This window comes from Dendropsophus ebraccatus, chromosome 1, assembly GCF_027789765.1.
Source record: "Dendropsophus ebraccatus isolate aDenEbr1 chromosome 1, aDenEbr1.pat, whole genome shotgun sequence".
NCBI classification, from domain to species: Eukaryota; Metazoa; Chordata; class Amphibia; order Anura; family Hylidae; genus Dendropsophus; species Dendropsophus ebraccatus.
This window is the reverse complement of record NC_091454.1, coordinates 146,637,791-146,652,230: the sequence shown is the minus strand read 5'-3', so window position 1 is coordinate 146,652,230 and position 14,440 is coordinate 146,637,791. Positions and strand designations below refer to the sequence as shown.

At 43.4% G+C, this 14,440-nt stretch overlaps 1 protein-coding gene across 2 annotated transcripts in view; it reads right to left on the bottom strand.

Annotated features, from left to right (window-relative positions):
• The window catches only part of LOC138778365 (uncharacterized), a 58,804-nt gene that overhangs the window by 20,698 nt on the left and 23,666 nt on the right, over positions 1-14,440 (bottom strand). For both annotated transcript variants that reach the window (XM_069956440.1, XM_069956441.1), the window contains exons 10-14: positions 14,244-14,432; positions 13,428-13,639; positions 10,503-10,731; positions 9,860-9,909; positions 4,649-4,712 (exon numbers count right to left, since the gene is read on the bottom strand). In XM_069956440.1, the coding sequence (XP_069812541.1) occupies positions 4,649-4,712; positions 9,860-9,909; positions 10,503-10,731; positions 13,428-13,639; positions 14,244-14,432 (744 nt within the window). The remainder of the gene's footprint in view (positions 1-4,648; positions 4,713-9,859; positions 9,910-10,502; positions 10,732-13,427; positions 13,640-14,243; positions 14,433-14,440) is intronic.

Below are 14,440 nucleotides of genomic sequence, written 5' to 3'. Positions count from 1 at the left end.
TTGCGGGGGGGCGATCCCTGCATCCATCCCGGGCCGGGGTCTGCTCCGTAATGGCGCTGATCCCGGCTCGGCATTCTATTGCTTTTGGCTGCAGCAGCCAAAAGTAATAGAACACCGATCTCATGGATTCATGCAGTATAACTATACTGCATGGATCTCTATGAGAGATCAGAGTACATATACTAGAAGTCCCCCAGGGGGGCTTCTAGTATATGTGTAAAGTAAAAGACAAATGTATTTTTAATAACACAAAACCCCCTCCCCTAATAAAAGTCTGAATCACCCCCCTTTCCCCATTTTATAAATAAAAATAAATTAATTAATTAATAAACAAACATGTTTGCTATCGCCGCGTACGTAATCGCCCAAACTATTAATTAATCACATTCCTGATCTCACACGGTAAACGGCGTCAGCGCAAAAAAATCCCAAAGTGCAAAATTGCGCAATTTCTGTCGCATCAAATCCAGAATAATTGTAATAAAAAGCGATCAAAAAGTCATATATGCGCAATCAAGGTACCGATAGAAAGATCACATCATGGCGCAAAAAATGACACCTCACACAGCCCCATAGACCAAAGGATAAAAGCGCTATAAGCCTGGGAATGGAGCCATTTTAAGTGACGTATATTTGTTAACAACGGTTTGAATTTTTTACAGGCCATCAGATACAATATAAGTTATACATGTTACATATCGTTTTAATCGTAACGACTTGAGGAACATGCATAACAAGTCAGTTTTACCCCAGGGTGAATGGCGTAAAAACACATTTCCCCCAAATAAAAGAAATGCGTTTTTTTTTTCAATTTCACCACACTTTGAATTTTTTTCTGGTTTCCCGGCACATTTTAGGCAAAAATTACATCTGCCATAGCAAAGTACAATTAGTTGCGCAAAAAATAAGGGCTCATTTGGGTCTCTAGGTGGAAAAATGCAGGCGCTATGGCCTTATATACACGAGGAGGGAAAAACGAAAACGCAAAAATGAAAACTGGCTGTGTCCCCTAAGGGTTAATAGTTCGGACGATTATGCATGCGGCGATACCAAAGATGTTTATTTATTTGTTTATTTATATTTATAAAACGGGAAAAGGGGGGTGATTTGGACTTTTAATAGGGGAGGGGATTTTTTATTAATAAAAAAACATTTTTACTTTTTTTTTTACATTAACTAGAAGTCTATATACACAGCACTGATTTCTCATAGAGATCAATGCTGTATATATACACAGCAATGATCCATAAGATCAGTGATATATTGCTCTGGCCTGCTGCAGACCAGAGCAATATATTGCCGAGTCAGGATCAGCGTCAGTGCGACACTGAGGCCTGGGCCGGCCAGAAGAAGGGATCTCCCCCCTGCGAGCGCATCGCGGGGGGAAGATTTGTCCCACTAGACAAAAGGGACGTGATAAACAGGGCATCTAAATTCCGCTATCAGGTTTGACAGCTGCATTTAGATGTTTAATTAGCCGGCGCGGCAACGGGACCCGCGCCAGCTAATAGAGGCGCTCCCCGGCGACAGATATCAGCCGGGAGCGGCGGGACCCCTCTCTGAACTCCCCCAGAGTCACCATGACATACCAGATGCATCATGGGACACTAAGGGGTTAAACTGTTAGGGTATGTTAGTGTTACTGTTAGGGAGTAAAACAGGCAGAATTTCCAAGCAGAAACCCCACAGCGGACTGCACTTGGAATCCCGCCTGCCTCAGAGTCCCAATGTAATGTGTTGCGTGCCTCCACTCATATAATTTACATGTCAATTGCCTGTGACAGGAGCCGGCACTATTGTCTGCCTCTTGACACTTTTTTTTTCTTTTTAATTATTTACACCAAAATATTGAACAGTGTACAGTAGAAATCAACACCATCAATTGGTCCAAACATCTCATGTCCTAGACATATATATAGGAATGTTCATAAATACAAGAATCAGCCAAAGGTGGGGAAGACCCACCAACCCTGTCTAAAATTTTCAATTTTCAATATAAGAAAGTAAAGTTGGGTAGTAAAGAATATCAGGACAGAATAGTAGGACAAAGAGAACCAGAAAAAAGGCAATAAGGACAGAACAGATAGAAAGAGAAAAGGGGGTTAGAGAGGGAAGGGGAAGGGTATAGGGAAAGGAGTTAGGGGACTTGTGGAAGCTCACAACCAGCTCCACCACACCAACCATGTTGTGCAAAGAGTATGAAAACAACTAGGTGGGGGACCTCAGAAGGCCCTTGTAGGTATCAGTTTCTTAAAAGTGCATCTATGACCACCAGGTAGTGTGAAATTTGAGTGAAGTGAGATCTTCCATATGCATCAAGTCATTGACTTTGGCAATAGTGGGATACACGCTTGCATCGCTATCACCAGGAAACTGAGTAGTGAGTTTTGGTATGCTTGTTGGGTAATCCGTGAAAAACCATGCGTTTTGCATCCTTGTTTGTGGCTTTAAACCAGGGGTGGGGAACCTTTTCCATGTCGTTGGCCGGTCGGGCATTAATAAAATCAATTGAGGGCCGCATACCATGCGCGGCAGTTAGTAGCGTGTTTGCAGCACCCGGGGCAAGGCAAAGTATTGTTCCCCTAGTGCCCCTGCTATTGTAGTTAACCCCCAGTGCCTGTCCCTGGTAGCCTAGTTAACCCCCAGTGATGCCTTTGGTAGGCTTAATTAACCCCCCAGGCATGTCCCTGGTAGCCTAGTTAACCCCCCCAGTCATGTCCCTGGTAGCTTAATTAAACCTCCAGGCATGTCCCTGGTAGCTTAGTTACCCCCCCCCCAGTCATGTCCCTTGTAGCCTAGTTAACCCCCCCCCCCAGTCATGTCCCTGGTAGCCTAGTTAACCCCCCCAGTCATGTCCCTGGTAGCCTACTTAACCCCCCCAGTCATGTCCCCGGTAGCCTAGTTAATCCCCCCAGTCATGTCCCTGGTAGCCTAGTTAACTCCCCAGTCATGTCCCTGGTAGCTTAATTAAACCCCCAGGCATGTCCCTGGTAGCTTTGTTAACCCCCCAGTCATGTCCCTTGTAGCCTAGTTAACCCCCCAGTCATGTCCCTGGTAGCCTAGTTAACCCCCCCAGTCATGTCCCTGGTAGCCTAGTTAATCCCCCCAGTCATGTCCCTGGTAGCCTAGTTAAACCCCCCCAGTCATGTCCCTGGTAGCCTAGTTAACCCCCATCAGTCATGTCCCTGTTGTCTAGTTAACCCCCATCAGTCATGTCCCTGTTGCCTAGTTAACCCCCATAAGTCATGTCCCTGGTAGCCTAGTTAACCCCCAAATAAAAAAAATAAACATACCACTCACCTTTCCTCCGCTCCCACGTTGTCCAGGTCCTCTTCTCTCCCCTCTAGCCTGTGCCTGTCTTCTCCTGCAGGCGGCGTGCAATGAAATGACGTCATCGCACGCGGCCTGCAGGAGATGGAAGACGTGCGCCGCTCTGGTGGGGAAGGAGCCGGCACAGACAGCATCCTCCTGGCAGCTATCACAGACACCGGAGGATGCTGTGTGCGCCGGCTCCTTCCCCTCCAGTGCCGCGCGTGTCACAGGGGAGCCGCGGGCCGCATCGGGAGGTCTCAGGGGGCGGATGAGGCCCACGGGCCGGAGGTTCCCCACCCCTGCTTTAAACAGATCCATGTTTTTCATGGATGTGCACAGAGTTCAGATCAATGCAATCTGTGAAAAACACGGATCTCATAGACTTGTTTGGGGGAATCTGTGTCGTGATCTCATCCGAGTTATGACATGTGCTATCTTTTCAAGGAACGTATTGGGGATCCCTGAAAAAAACAGATTGTGTGAATAGGCCAATAGAAAGCAATGGGCTATCAAACTGTCCATGAACACGGATCAGTGATAACGGACATGTGAATTCGGTCTTACTGGTGCATAGCTCTAATGCTTAATCTTTATGGAATGTAAACAACTCATTTGCAACGCATTTGTCAGTGTAAAAAAGTAATTGCTTCACAAGATGTCATGACATCCTCAATAGTCACTCCTTTTGTGATGACTAATTCATCAATAGTCTCACTAGAAAACTGGTGTAAAAAAGTAATTGTTCAAAAATTAGCAAAAACTTTTTTTTTTTTTGCCAAAGTGTACACCATTGATAAATTCCCCCTAGCATTGATAAATTCCCTCTAAATTCATACATTTGGCAATGCAATAAAGTAAATGCATAATACAATAAAACTGAAATATAGTATTAAAATCATGTAATTTTTTTCAATAGTCGTCAATATGAAGTTCTGTTCATGTTTGCATTTTAGACTTCATTCTATCACAGATTCCATCACATTGGATGGTTAAAAATATTGCAGCATGCAGCACTATTTTTATGGCCAAACAACAGACTCCATTGGCAGTTGGCAGTTCATTGGGCATCACTAATGTCTGCTGTGTGAGAGATCCATCAACTTCAATTCTGCTTTTGTCCTCCTACTAAAAATGGAATTCAGAATGCAGATGTGAACAGAGCATATATTCTTTCTGTACATTTTACATTGTGTGGAGGGCAGCATGTCCTGATCTCCCCCAGTATGTATATCGCTGTGGCTTCATATAAAAATACATCATAGCTGGATGACACATAAAAAGTGAATGCATTAAATAAATGGTAGTAGCAAAGCTATAACAATGACAGTTGTCTCACCTTTAGCTTTCTCATTTGTAATTCTTTGTCCGATCGTTCAATTTCCAGCTCCCTTATCTTCTCCCTATAGAGATCATGTTATATTTAGCCAAACTAAAATCAAGTAATCTGCACAAATATATTATACATTCCAGCAGACAATCCCATAGGGCGCATACGGGAGTGCCAGTCCAATACAATATACCAGGGCAATAGTTATTTGTTGTGCCAGCTCCTATAAATAAAAAGGGCCTGGCAAAATTTCTACTTATGAAAGGGAGGCGGATAATATAAGCAGCTATAAAAGACAATAGGCAAGCAATGCTCAGGAACAGTCACAAAGGTACTATGGTAAACATTTCACATTGATCAGGCATGCATACCAAGTGAGAGGACACTTTAGGTATCACAGAACTCAAGATGAGGGGTATACAGATCACAGAAAAAAACTATAACTACGTTTCACTATCTTCTTTACACAAAGTGAAATCAGCCTGAAGGGTTTAGCCCAAGATTTTAAAGGATGTACTGTGAATTCATATTACTAGTATCATCTCAGAATCTTTCAACAGGTACTGTTGCACTGTAACATGTTTCAAACAACAGATACGATTTAGGGCTATGTTCCCACAATGTTTTTCTTGTCAGTTTATAATTTTTTTTAAATGACATCCGTCATTTTAAATTCAAAATGACGTCTGTCATTTCGCTGTTTGCCTGCCTATCAGTGCAATGACGGCTGTTGGTACATTATTCTAGTTTAGGTGGACTAATTGGCCTTTGGGTGTGTCTTTCATTGAAAAGTCTATTGAATTTAATAGTAAGAACCGTGAGAGGACGGGGAAAAATGGATAACTAAAAAAATGACGTCCATTGTTTGCAAAAGCATATCCCCCACTTATGTAGAAAATGTGCTACTGACAACTGATGAATTATAGACCTGCCCGATCCCAGAGAACAGCCAACAAACAAGTGTTTGCTTGCTTTTTAGCTGATCGCTGTGCAATAACTGGCCTGTTCAATAAAATAACGTTAACATGTAAAAGGCTCTTTATGCATTACCAATAAAAGTATGTGTGGTGTCCCACTAGGGGTGTTACAGTTATATACACCCTTTGCAAAAGTCTGTACTTATTGTATTATTATTATTATGATGAAAGCAGTACTAAAAGTTAGCCACTAGATGTCGCTGGATTATGTATATGTATCAGGAACTGATCCCGGCTGAGCAAAGTTGCAGTAGCCTATGAACTCCATCTCGCAGCATGGGTGTCAGCAAGGGAACCCTCAGCACTCCGCTCATCCCAGGTAACAAGGTCTGGGGCCTGTGTCACCCATTAGGAAGGTTCAGCCGAGTCTAGTGGGCATAAGGTGGTGTGAAGACCGAAGTCAAAGGTCAATACATGGACACAGGTGTTCTTCTTATTCTTCTTCTTACAAGTATCCTCATCCTCCAACATCCCAGCAGAGCACAGGAGTAAATGGATTGAGACTCTCACAACATCCTCCTCCCTGCTACTCTACCTCTTGTATTACTCAGCACAACTCAACCAACACAACTGTATCCTGCACTGCACTTATCCTACAGATCTGGTCATTCTATTATCAAGTGTTTTATTGGAAAGTTGTCAAGTGTGTTTCAGTGACTTTGACTAAAAAAACCTTATCCTGTCACTGCTGTATTACCTGCTGTACATTTATAAAGTAGTAAACCAACTCAACTTTAATTCAAGACTCTGTGATTATTCACCACCACCGACACAGCACACATCACAACCTTTGGATATTCTCTTTGGCCATCCGTGACATAACCCACAGGGGACACAGTCAGGACACTGACCACAGGGGAAAAGGGTACAACCGGCCTTCCAAACTAAAAGCAGGCGTGACATCACACCTGTGTGCCCACCAGGCACTGGCGTCACATGACAACATACTTAGGTCCGGCTGTATCTCGGCCATCCACCACCAGAGTGATGTCACACTACAACACCTAGCAAGTGACTGGCCACTCCTCCGATATAACATCTCACCGGGGGTACACCACATATGTATATTTATTGGGAAAAATATGATGCATACCACATAGCCTAAATCTAGGGGATATGCACATGGGCATACTCATTAGCCTCATTTTTCGGCAGACTGACATTTTTCCTTTCCAAATATGCACAGAATAAGTGACGTGTCACATATTCATGCAGATTTCAAATGTGGCAGGAAAAACATTTCACAGTTCACATGAACCACTTCGTGATTGACCAACAATAGGATGTGTGTAACACATGATTTACAGGTATATTCTAACTCACAATATGATTGAAAATGGACATTTTAGATTTTAACTTACTGACTCTCTTGTTCTACAGGCGATATAGATCACTGCCAGGGGAGTCTAGAAGGCGGCCTTTGGGGTGTGCAACCTGTGCTTGCACAGAGCGCCTCACTCCCGTCCAGCTGGGGGCGCTCTGGATGGCGCTCTGACAGACAGATGCACACCTAAGTTAGAAATAAAAGCACAGCACATCTGACTTCTATTTCCAAGTTACGTGTGCAGCTCTCTGTCTCCTTCCACAGTGGTTAGCTCCTCTCCTTTACCCTCCTGCGTGGCGATGTGGCATGATGTCACCCAGAACGCAAGTCCAGCCAATCAGCAGTCTGGGTAATGTCCTGCCATGGCCAGCGCTCTGGTAAGAACTTGGCGGGGGCTGGGGGCTTTAGTTGTGTGGGACGCTGGGGGGGGGTGTAGTTGTGTGTGGGGGCTGGGGGGGTGTAGTTGTGTGTGTGGGCTGGGGGGTGTATTTGTGGGGGGGGTACTTGTTAGTATGGCTGGGGGTGGTAGTTGTGTGAATGGCTGGGGGGCTAGTTGTTTGTATGGCTGGAATAGTTGTTTGTATGGCTGAGGGGGTAGTTGTTTGTATGGCTGGGGGGCTTCTTGTTTGTATGGCTGGGGGCTTCTTGTTTGTATGGCTGGGGAATGAGGGGGCAGTTGTATGGCTGGGGGGGGGCATCAAAAAAGGTTTTGCACAGGGCGCCATTTACCCTACGGCCGGCCCTGTCTAGAAGCAGCTTACCCCACTTCTTTCCATGTTGAACACATAAACGTTCAGGCCAAGATGAAGGTTCAAGTATATGTGGGATAAAGGAAGATGGCTGGCGGCTGAATTAATGTTTGATCAACAGCTACTGAATGTGTATGGCAACCATATATTTCACTAAATTTTCATCAGGTACTAGGTATAGGGTTAGCTTGTAACGTACATAGTAAAGATTGAGCGGATTTCTCATTACCTGGAGGCCCATATTTATGCCCTTCAAATATAAAATTACAATTTTGGGAGATTGGTCATGACCTGGGGTGTAGCTAGGGGTTCAGCCTAGAGGGGGGTGAGTGAGTCTCAGTGGGCCCCTAACCGATTATGTTACCTATAAGGAACCTCAGCAGATGACAATGCTTTCCGAATAATAAAGAGTATATTCTGCTATATTACTCATAGTGAACAGGGACTGAAAACAGTGGAAAAGACTTTCTATATTTCACATATATAATCATGTAAAACGAAAAAAGCATTACAAAAACATAGCTATCTTTTTCCAGAAACAGCACCTGTCTCCCCGAAGTTTGAGTGTGGTAATGCAGCTCAGTTCCACTAAAAGAGAATGGAACCAAGTTGTAATACCACACACAACATGGAGGAAGCTATGGCGCTGTTTCTGTTTTCTAATAAGCCGTCTATCCATTCTTCTATCTGTTCATCTCATTTATATCTTTATCTCATATCAGGCAATCCCCCGCTCCCCCCAAAAGGTAGTATCCTCCATGTAGGCATCCCTCCAACACCATCTCATGTAGGTAATCCCCCTGGTATGTATTCCCCATGCAGCCACCCCCTTTCCCAGCAGTAAACTCCCTGGTAATCCTCCTGGTGGTTAGACACCACCACTGTGTGTAGACTGTACCTCCAAATTAGGTACCCCCTTTTCAGTTAGCCAGCACATCCCATACCCCAACCCCCATAGATAACATCCTTCCCAGGAGTTAGCCCCACCCACCAACACAGGTCTCCTCCTCTATAACTAAGGGGAAAAATCCATACTTACCTGCTGTGCGGTTGCAGTACTGTCGTCTTCTGATGTCATTTCTCTCCCTGCTCTGTGAGTGACACTCAGGTCCCACAGCTCTAAAGGAGGGAACGGCCTCTTACGGCCACAATGGTGATTGGCAGGGTGGAGAGCCTTTTCAATCACCGTGCCGCATTCAACCGTATGTTCTCCTCACATCAGGCATGGCATTTGCTAGCCATGTGGGCCCCCCAGGAGCACGTAGTGTTGGCCAGGGGCCACCTACAGCCAATAGACATTTGTCAAGTTTGTCATAGCTTTTGTGGACAGCATTAACAGGGGAAATGTTCAGTGGGCCCCCTGCCTGTGTGGGTCCAGGAACTGCCGCCCTCTTTACCCCCACCAAATTACGCTCCTGGTCATGACTTGAAGATTTTGGAACCTTTATTGTGTCATTTCCCTTTGCACACACATCTTGGGGCTATGTTCACATTGCGTATGAATCCGTCCGTATATACGCACATAGTTTTGAGGTTGATGCGTTCGCTTGAAAGTATACGATATACGCCCGCACAATGCGCACTACGTATGAGCTTACGGCCGGATCGTATACGGCACCGTGAAAAATGAACAAGACCATTATTTGAGGACGGAAATGTTGAAACTCACGGCCGTGGATTTCCATGCGGTCCCGTACAAAGTACTTATTTCAGCCAAATTGAACTTGATTTTTCGATCCAAAAGGTTCTGTGTGGTTTACGGGGCTGGGCGAAGATTTCCAAGTAAATGACCTGCCTCAGATCGCTTCGAATCAAGCTAGGGAAGCATAACTGTACTGCGGGCGTATGTTTGCGGTGCGTACGCATCCGGCCACATGTCGATTTTTCGCACGCCCGTAGTTCCAGCCGCACATGTACGGCGGTGTAAGAACTACTTACGGATTTGTACGCAGTGTGAACATAGCCTGAATTAGTAAGCATGTGCTTACTTTTGGATTATTTTGTTTTCTTCTTTACAACAACGTCACCTGTCTTTTCTAGAAATAGTTACCTGCTAAATTTCCATATAAATACAATAACAGTAATATTTTAGCATGAAATTATATAAAGGGAGCAAAAAGTAGTAGATCAACTGGTTGACATTGTACTGTGGTAGAGTGTCACAACTTACTGAGATTGCTGTAGCTCCTTATATAACTCAGTCTCTTCTGTACTCTCTTTCTGTGAAGGCACAGTCATAAACATATTAGCACTAAATTAAATTCTAAATATATTCAACACAGTTCTCTTATTTACTTAGGGTTTAGCTTACCATACCTGATACTTCATTATTATTTAGCTGTATATTTGTCATCAATTATTACATATTTTACTGTATATGAATTTAACCTAAAAAAAATTTTCTTGCTTGCTAGTCTCCCTCAAATTTGTTTTTGTTTTTTTTTGCAGGACAAACTGTAATTATGTAAAATTGGAGCACATATTAAAGGAGAAGTCTGGGCACAGACTTTTCTTTCCAAACAGCTGGGGAGGAGGTGGCTGAACAAAACAACATGCTCTTACCTCCCCAGCTCCAGGCCGAAATATAGCTTCTTGCATTCCAAATAACTAGGTTCAAATCAAGTTCAATATATTGTCCAACATTGTGAGAGATAAAGATGTAACTACAATTAATCCCCTAACACACCACATAATAGTGAAAGTTACAGAACCTATATAAATGTATACAAAAACTAATAAATGTGAAATCCACAGTTTTTTGGATTAGTGCTATATCAAAGAATAGGAAGAAAGCAGTATTTACATTTCCTTACTTTATCAGAAGCTTTCTGACACTGAGCTCTCTCTTGCTCCAGCAGCTCCTCTGTATTTTTCAAGTTTACAGCTGTCTGTTGCCATCTTTCCTTCCAATACAATATAACTTGCTGTTGCTCCTGGATTTGGGATCCCAGCTGTTCATGTGCTTGCTCCAAAGCCATTTCCAGGTTATGGCAACGGGCTTCGAGTTTGTCTCTTTCTTCTTGTAGCTGGGTATGGGAAGCTCTGCAAATAAAAGAAAATCCCTATTTTCTAAACATGCAACTGGGAACAAAAGTATCATGTGAGATCACCAGTGTATGCATGCAGCCACATATAGGTAAAAGAGACCTGCCATTATTTTTATGCTGCCCCAAGTCACAGACACCCTAACTTCAATTACTATCATTAAAGGGTCACTGTTGTTATAACTTTCAAACTGTATATGAACAGTATGTAAATGAACAGTATATGTGATATAAAGCAAGTTTTCAATTTACATTCATTATTTATTTTTTAGTTATCATGCTGTAAAAGAAAGCTGTTCTTACCAGAAATCCAGGTCCAGTCTCCTAAAGGCAGATTTTTAGTCATAATCTGGAAAAAAAAAAGAGACTAAACATATGAAGTCCTGCCCAGTACCACAGTGTCAATGTGTCCGTAAATCACATTACTGCCTTCTCTGTGAGCTCAGATGACCTGGGATACACAGGACTTCCTGTGTTTAGTGTCAGGTCCAGAACACAGGTGGTGCCATGCTTTACATGATGAAAAATAAAGAATTTAAATTGTCAACTTGCTTTATTTCACATCTTTTGTTTATTTAAAAGTTATAATGGCAGGTACACTTTAAATGGCTGTGCCGTTTTAGGCCGGGTTCACACTACGTAAGACACTGGCTGTTCTGTGACCTGGCCATGTCACAGAACCGCTGGTGTCAGTGAATTTTATCCCAATCGGTGCTGCAGTACTGTCCGGATAAACTTCAATTCACCATTGAACACAATGGAGAGTGCGACCGGAGCCGCACTCTCCATTGTGTGACCTGTCAGGCAGTCGTTGTTTCCATAGACTTTAATGGAAATCATTGAAGACTGAAAACAACGACCATTATCTTACTAAAAAAGAAAGCGTGTGAACATACCTCACTGAAACAGCAGGCACTGTAAAATGCTACATGCTTTTTTGTCACAATCATAGGCATAGGAAACATAATAAGGCTTAATAAAAATCCATGGGTGCCACTCTAAAGATCCAGATGACCCACAGTTATGCATACCCAACTTTATGTACTGTAAGTCTTGTATCCTGTATCTGTAAGGAACTGTCCATATTATGTCAGAGCATAGGATGTACTGTATATGTAAGCAGTATTTCTCACCTTACTTCCAACAGAAGGCTCTAACATATGCTACAATGGCTTACTTTGTCCATAGCCTCACAGTGCAAAAAGACCTATATACTGCATGTAATCAAGTGTTTCTATTGGATGTATCTGCATTAAAGGGCAACTCCGTTTTTGTTTTTTTGTTTTTTTTTTAAGCTTATTTAACAAAGTTATATAACTTTGCAACATGTCTAAATAACCTATGTGGCTCCGATCCCCCCCTTTCCGACCCCCAGACCCCTCCCACGGAAGTTAAATAAAATATACATTCCCGATTACAGTCGACCCTGTCCTCTTCTCCTGGGCGCCATTTTGTGACGATGTCGTCACAGCAGGGGGCGGGCCTGGTCTTCATCCTCTTCGGCGTCTTCTGGTAAAGTGAATGGGACATGAAAAGGCTGCTGGTGCACTTGCGCACCAGCAGCCTTTTTATTGGCTTGACCGCATCACATGGCTCCCAGCCTGCTCAGCCCTGATTGGTTGAGCTTGCTGGGAACCATGTGATGCGCTCCAGCCAATGAAAAGGCTGCCGGTGTGCATGCGCATCGGCAGCCTTTTCTCTCCCATTCACTTTACACAGACCCGGAAGTGAGGGAGTTCTGAAGATCGGAGCCGGAGGTGACAGAGTCGTGGGCGGCGGGGGATTCAAGTGCCGATCGTCACCGGAGGGATGGTGAGTATGATCTGTGTGTGTGTGTGTGTGTGTTTTTGTTTTTTTTCCCGTCCCGCCAGAGTTGTCCTTTAAACAGCATAATCTACTGCACTATTCAATACAGTAAAAAGGGATATTGTACAATGCATGACAAAAGTATACTCTTTTGGTATATGTGTTAGGTAGGTTCAGTAAATAGGACCAGAGTTACCCCACCGTATATTCTAAATGTATTGTTCCAATGTAATATTGAGCACAGTTTAAGGCTATGTTCACACTACCTAAGTTTCGTGGAAATTACGGCCATTGTTTACGGCCACGGAGTACACACTCCGACTGGGATCCCTAGCAGCGCCGTAGAAAACTGACATGTCAGTTTTCTACGGCTGCTATTCAGTGAATAGCGTCCAGAGAAAAACCCTGTCAGTTCACACAATGGAGTGGGCAGCTCCGGCTGCTCGCTCCATAGTGTGCAGTGGGGAGTTCTGATGCGGGCGCGCAAAACTCTGCAGCTGCATAGATCATCTCTTCTGAGATGATCTTTTCTGAGACCGCCCGTTCCATGACCCGGACAGGTCACAGAACGACCAGTCTCATACGCAGTCTGAACATAGCCTTAGGCTGTTTCTTGATGACTGTTTTAGACCGGATCAATTCAAAAACAGGACTGAATCAATTCACATGTAGAGTGGGCTCACACATAACTGAATTGCAGCAGATTTCAGGCTGTGTGTTTGCAGTTTGTCAGTTTGAATAGGATTACATACTTGCAGCAGAATTTTAAGATTCATAACATTTCAAACGAGCTTTTGTTTGGTTTTGAAAAAAGTATATATGGGTAAAAACATATATTCTATATGACCTTTCCTATTAAGTGTTTTGATTGTTTCTGCATCCAGTCACCTGAGTTCCTGGACACTCTGGCTATCCTCATCATTCTCCATGGCAGCCATCAGTGTCTGCTTCTCCTCTAAGAGTTGTTTGCGCTCAGCCTCAAGTGCAGCTGCAAGATTACTGGAGATCTTGTGCTCTGCTTGAGTCTGGTGAAGCTCTTCTAATGCATTGTGAAGACGTTGCTGTATCTGACCCAACTCTGTTGTTACCTTCTCATTCACCTGGTTGAACAGTGAACAACAGTAATGACACATTAGCACAGCCCATCTTCTATGTTACATGACCAGATAATACATTTTTCCTAAACATACATCAGAAAATTAAAGCTAGTAGGCTATGAATGTACTGTGTTATATCATTTACATAGACTAGAAAGAGCTTGAAGAACATTTTTTCATCTGAACCTTCATCAAGACTACTTAATATCAGTTGAGCGGACCTGTTAAACTGATCAGGCTCAGCAATGTTCTCTGAACCCGAATGCTCTGCATTTGATTCCCGAGAAACATGTTGATTCCCTGGGGCTGAAGAAGTTGCATGTTGAACTAGGGAGTCCTGAAAAAAAAATAGACACAGCCATAGGCTGTATCCATGTTTTCCTGGCAGCGCTAGGGCTGTATTTAACTTTTGCAGCCCCGGAGAATCAACATGTACTGTAATATTCAGATTATCGCACTGGGGCCATAAATAAATATGTACCCATATCTAACTACTTTGAAAGTAAATACAGCTAATTTATATCACTATAAATTACTGGGATATTTAAATTCTAACATACTATAAATTAGAAATTATATGTTTTAACAAAATTTATTAAGCCCTTACTTGCTTCAGTATCACCAATTCTTCTTTCATTTGGACCTTCTCTTGGTCCTGCCGATTTGCCTGTGCTTTGGCCCCAACGAGTTCAATATGTAGGTCGCTGACCTGATCATTAAACCCTTCCCGTCCTCTCTGGGCCCTCTCCAATTCTAGAGAAAGCTCCTGCGTGCGTTGATGCAGATCAAGCTTTTCCTGGTGGG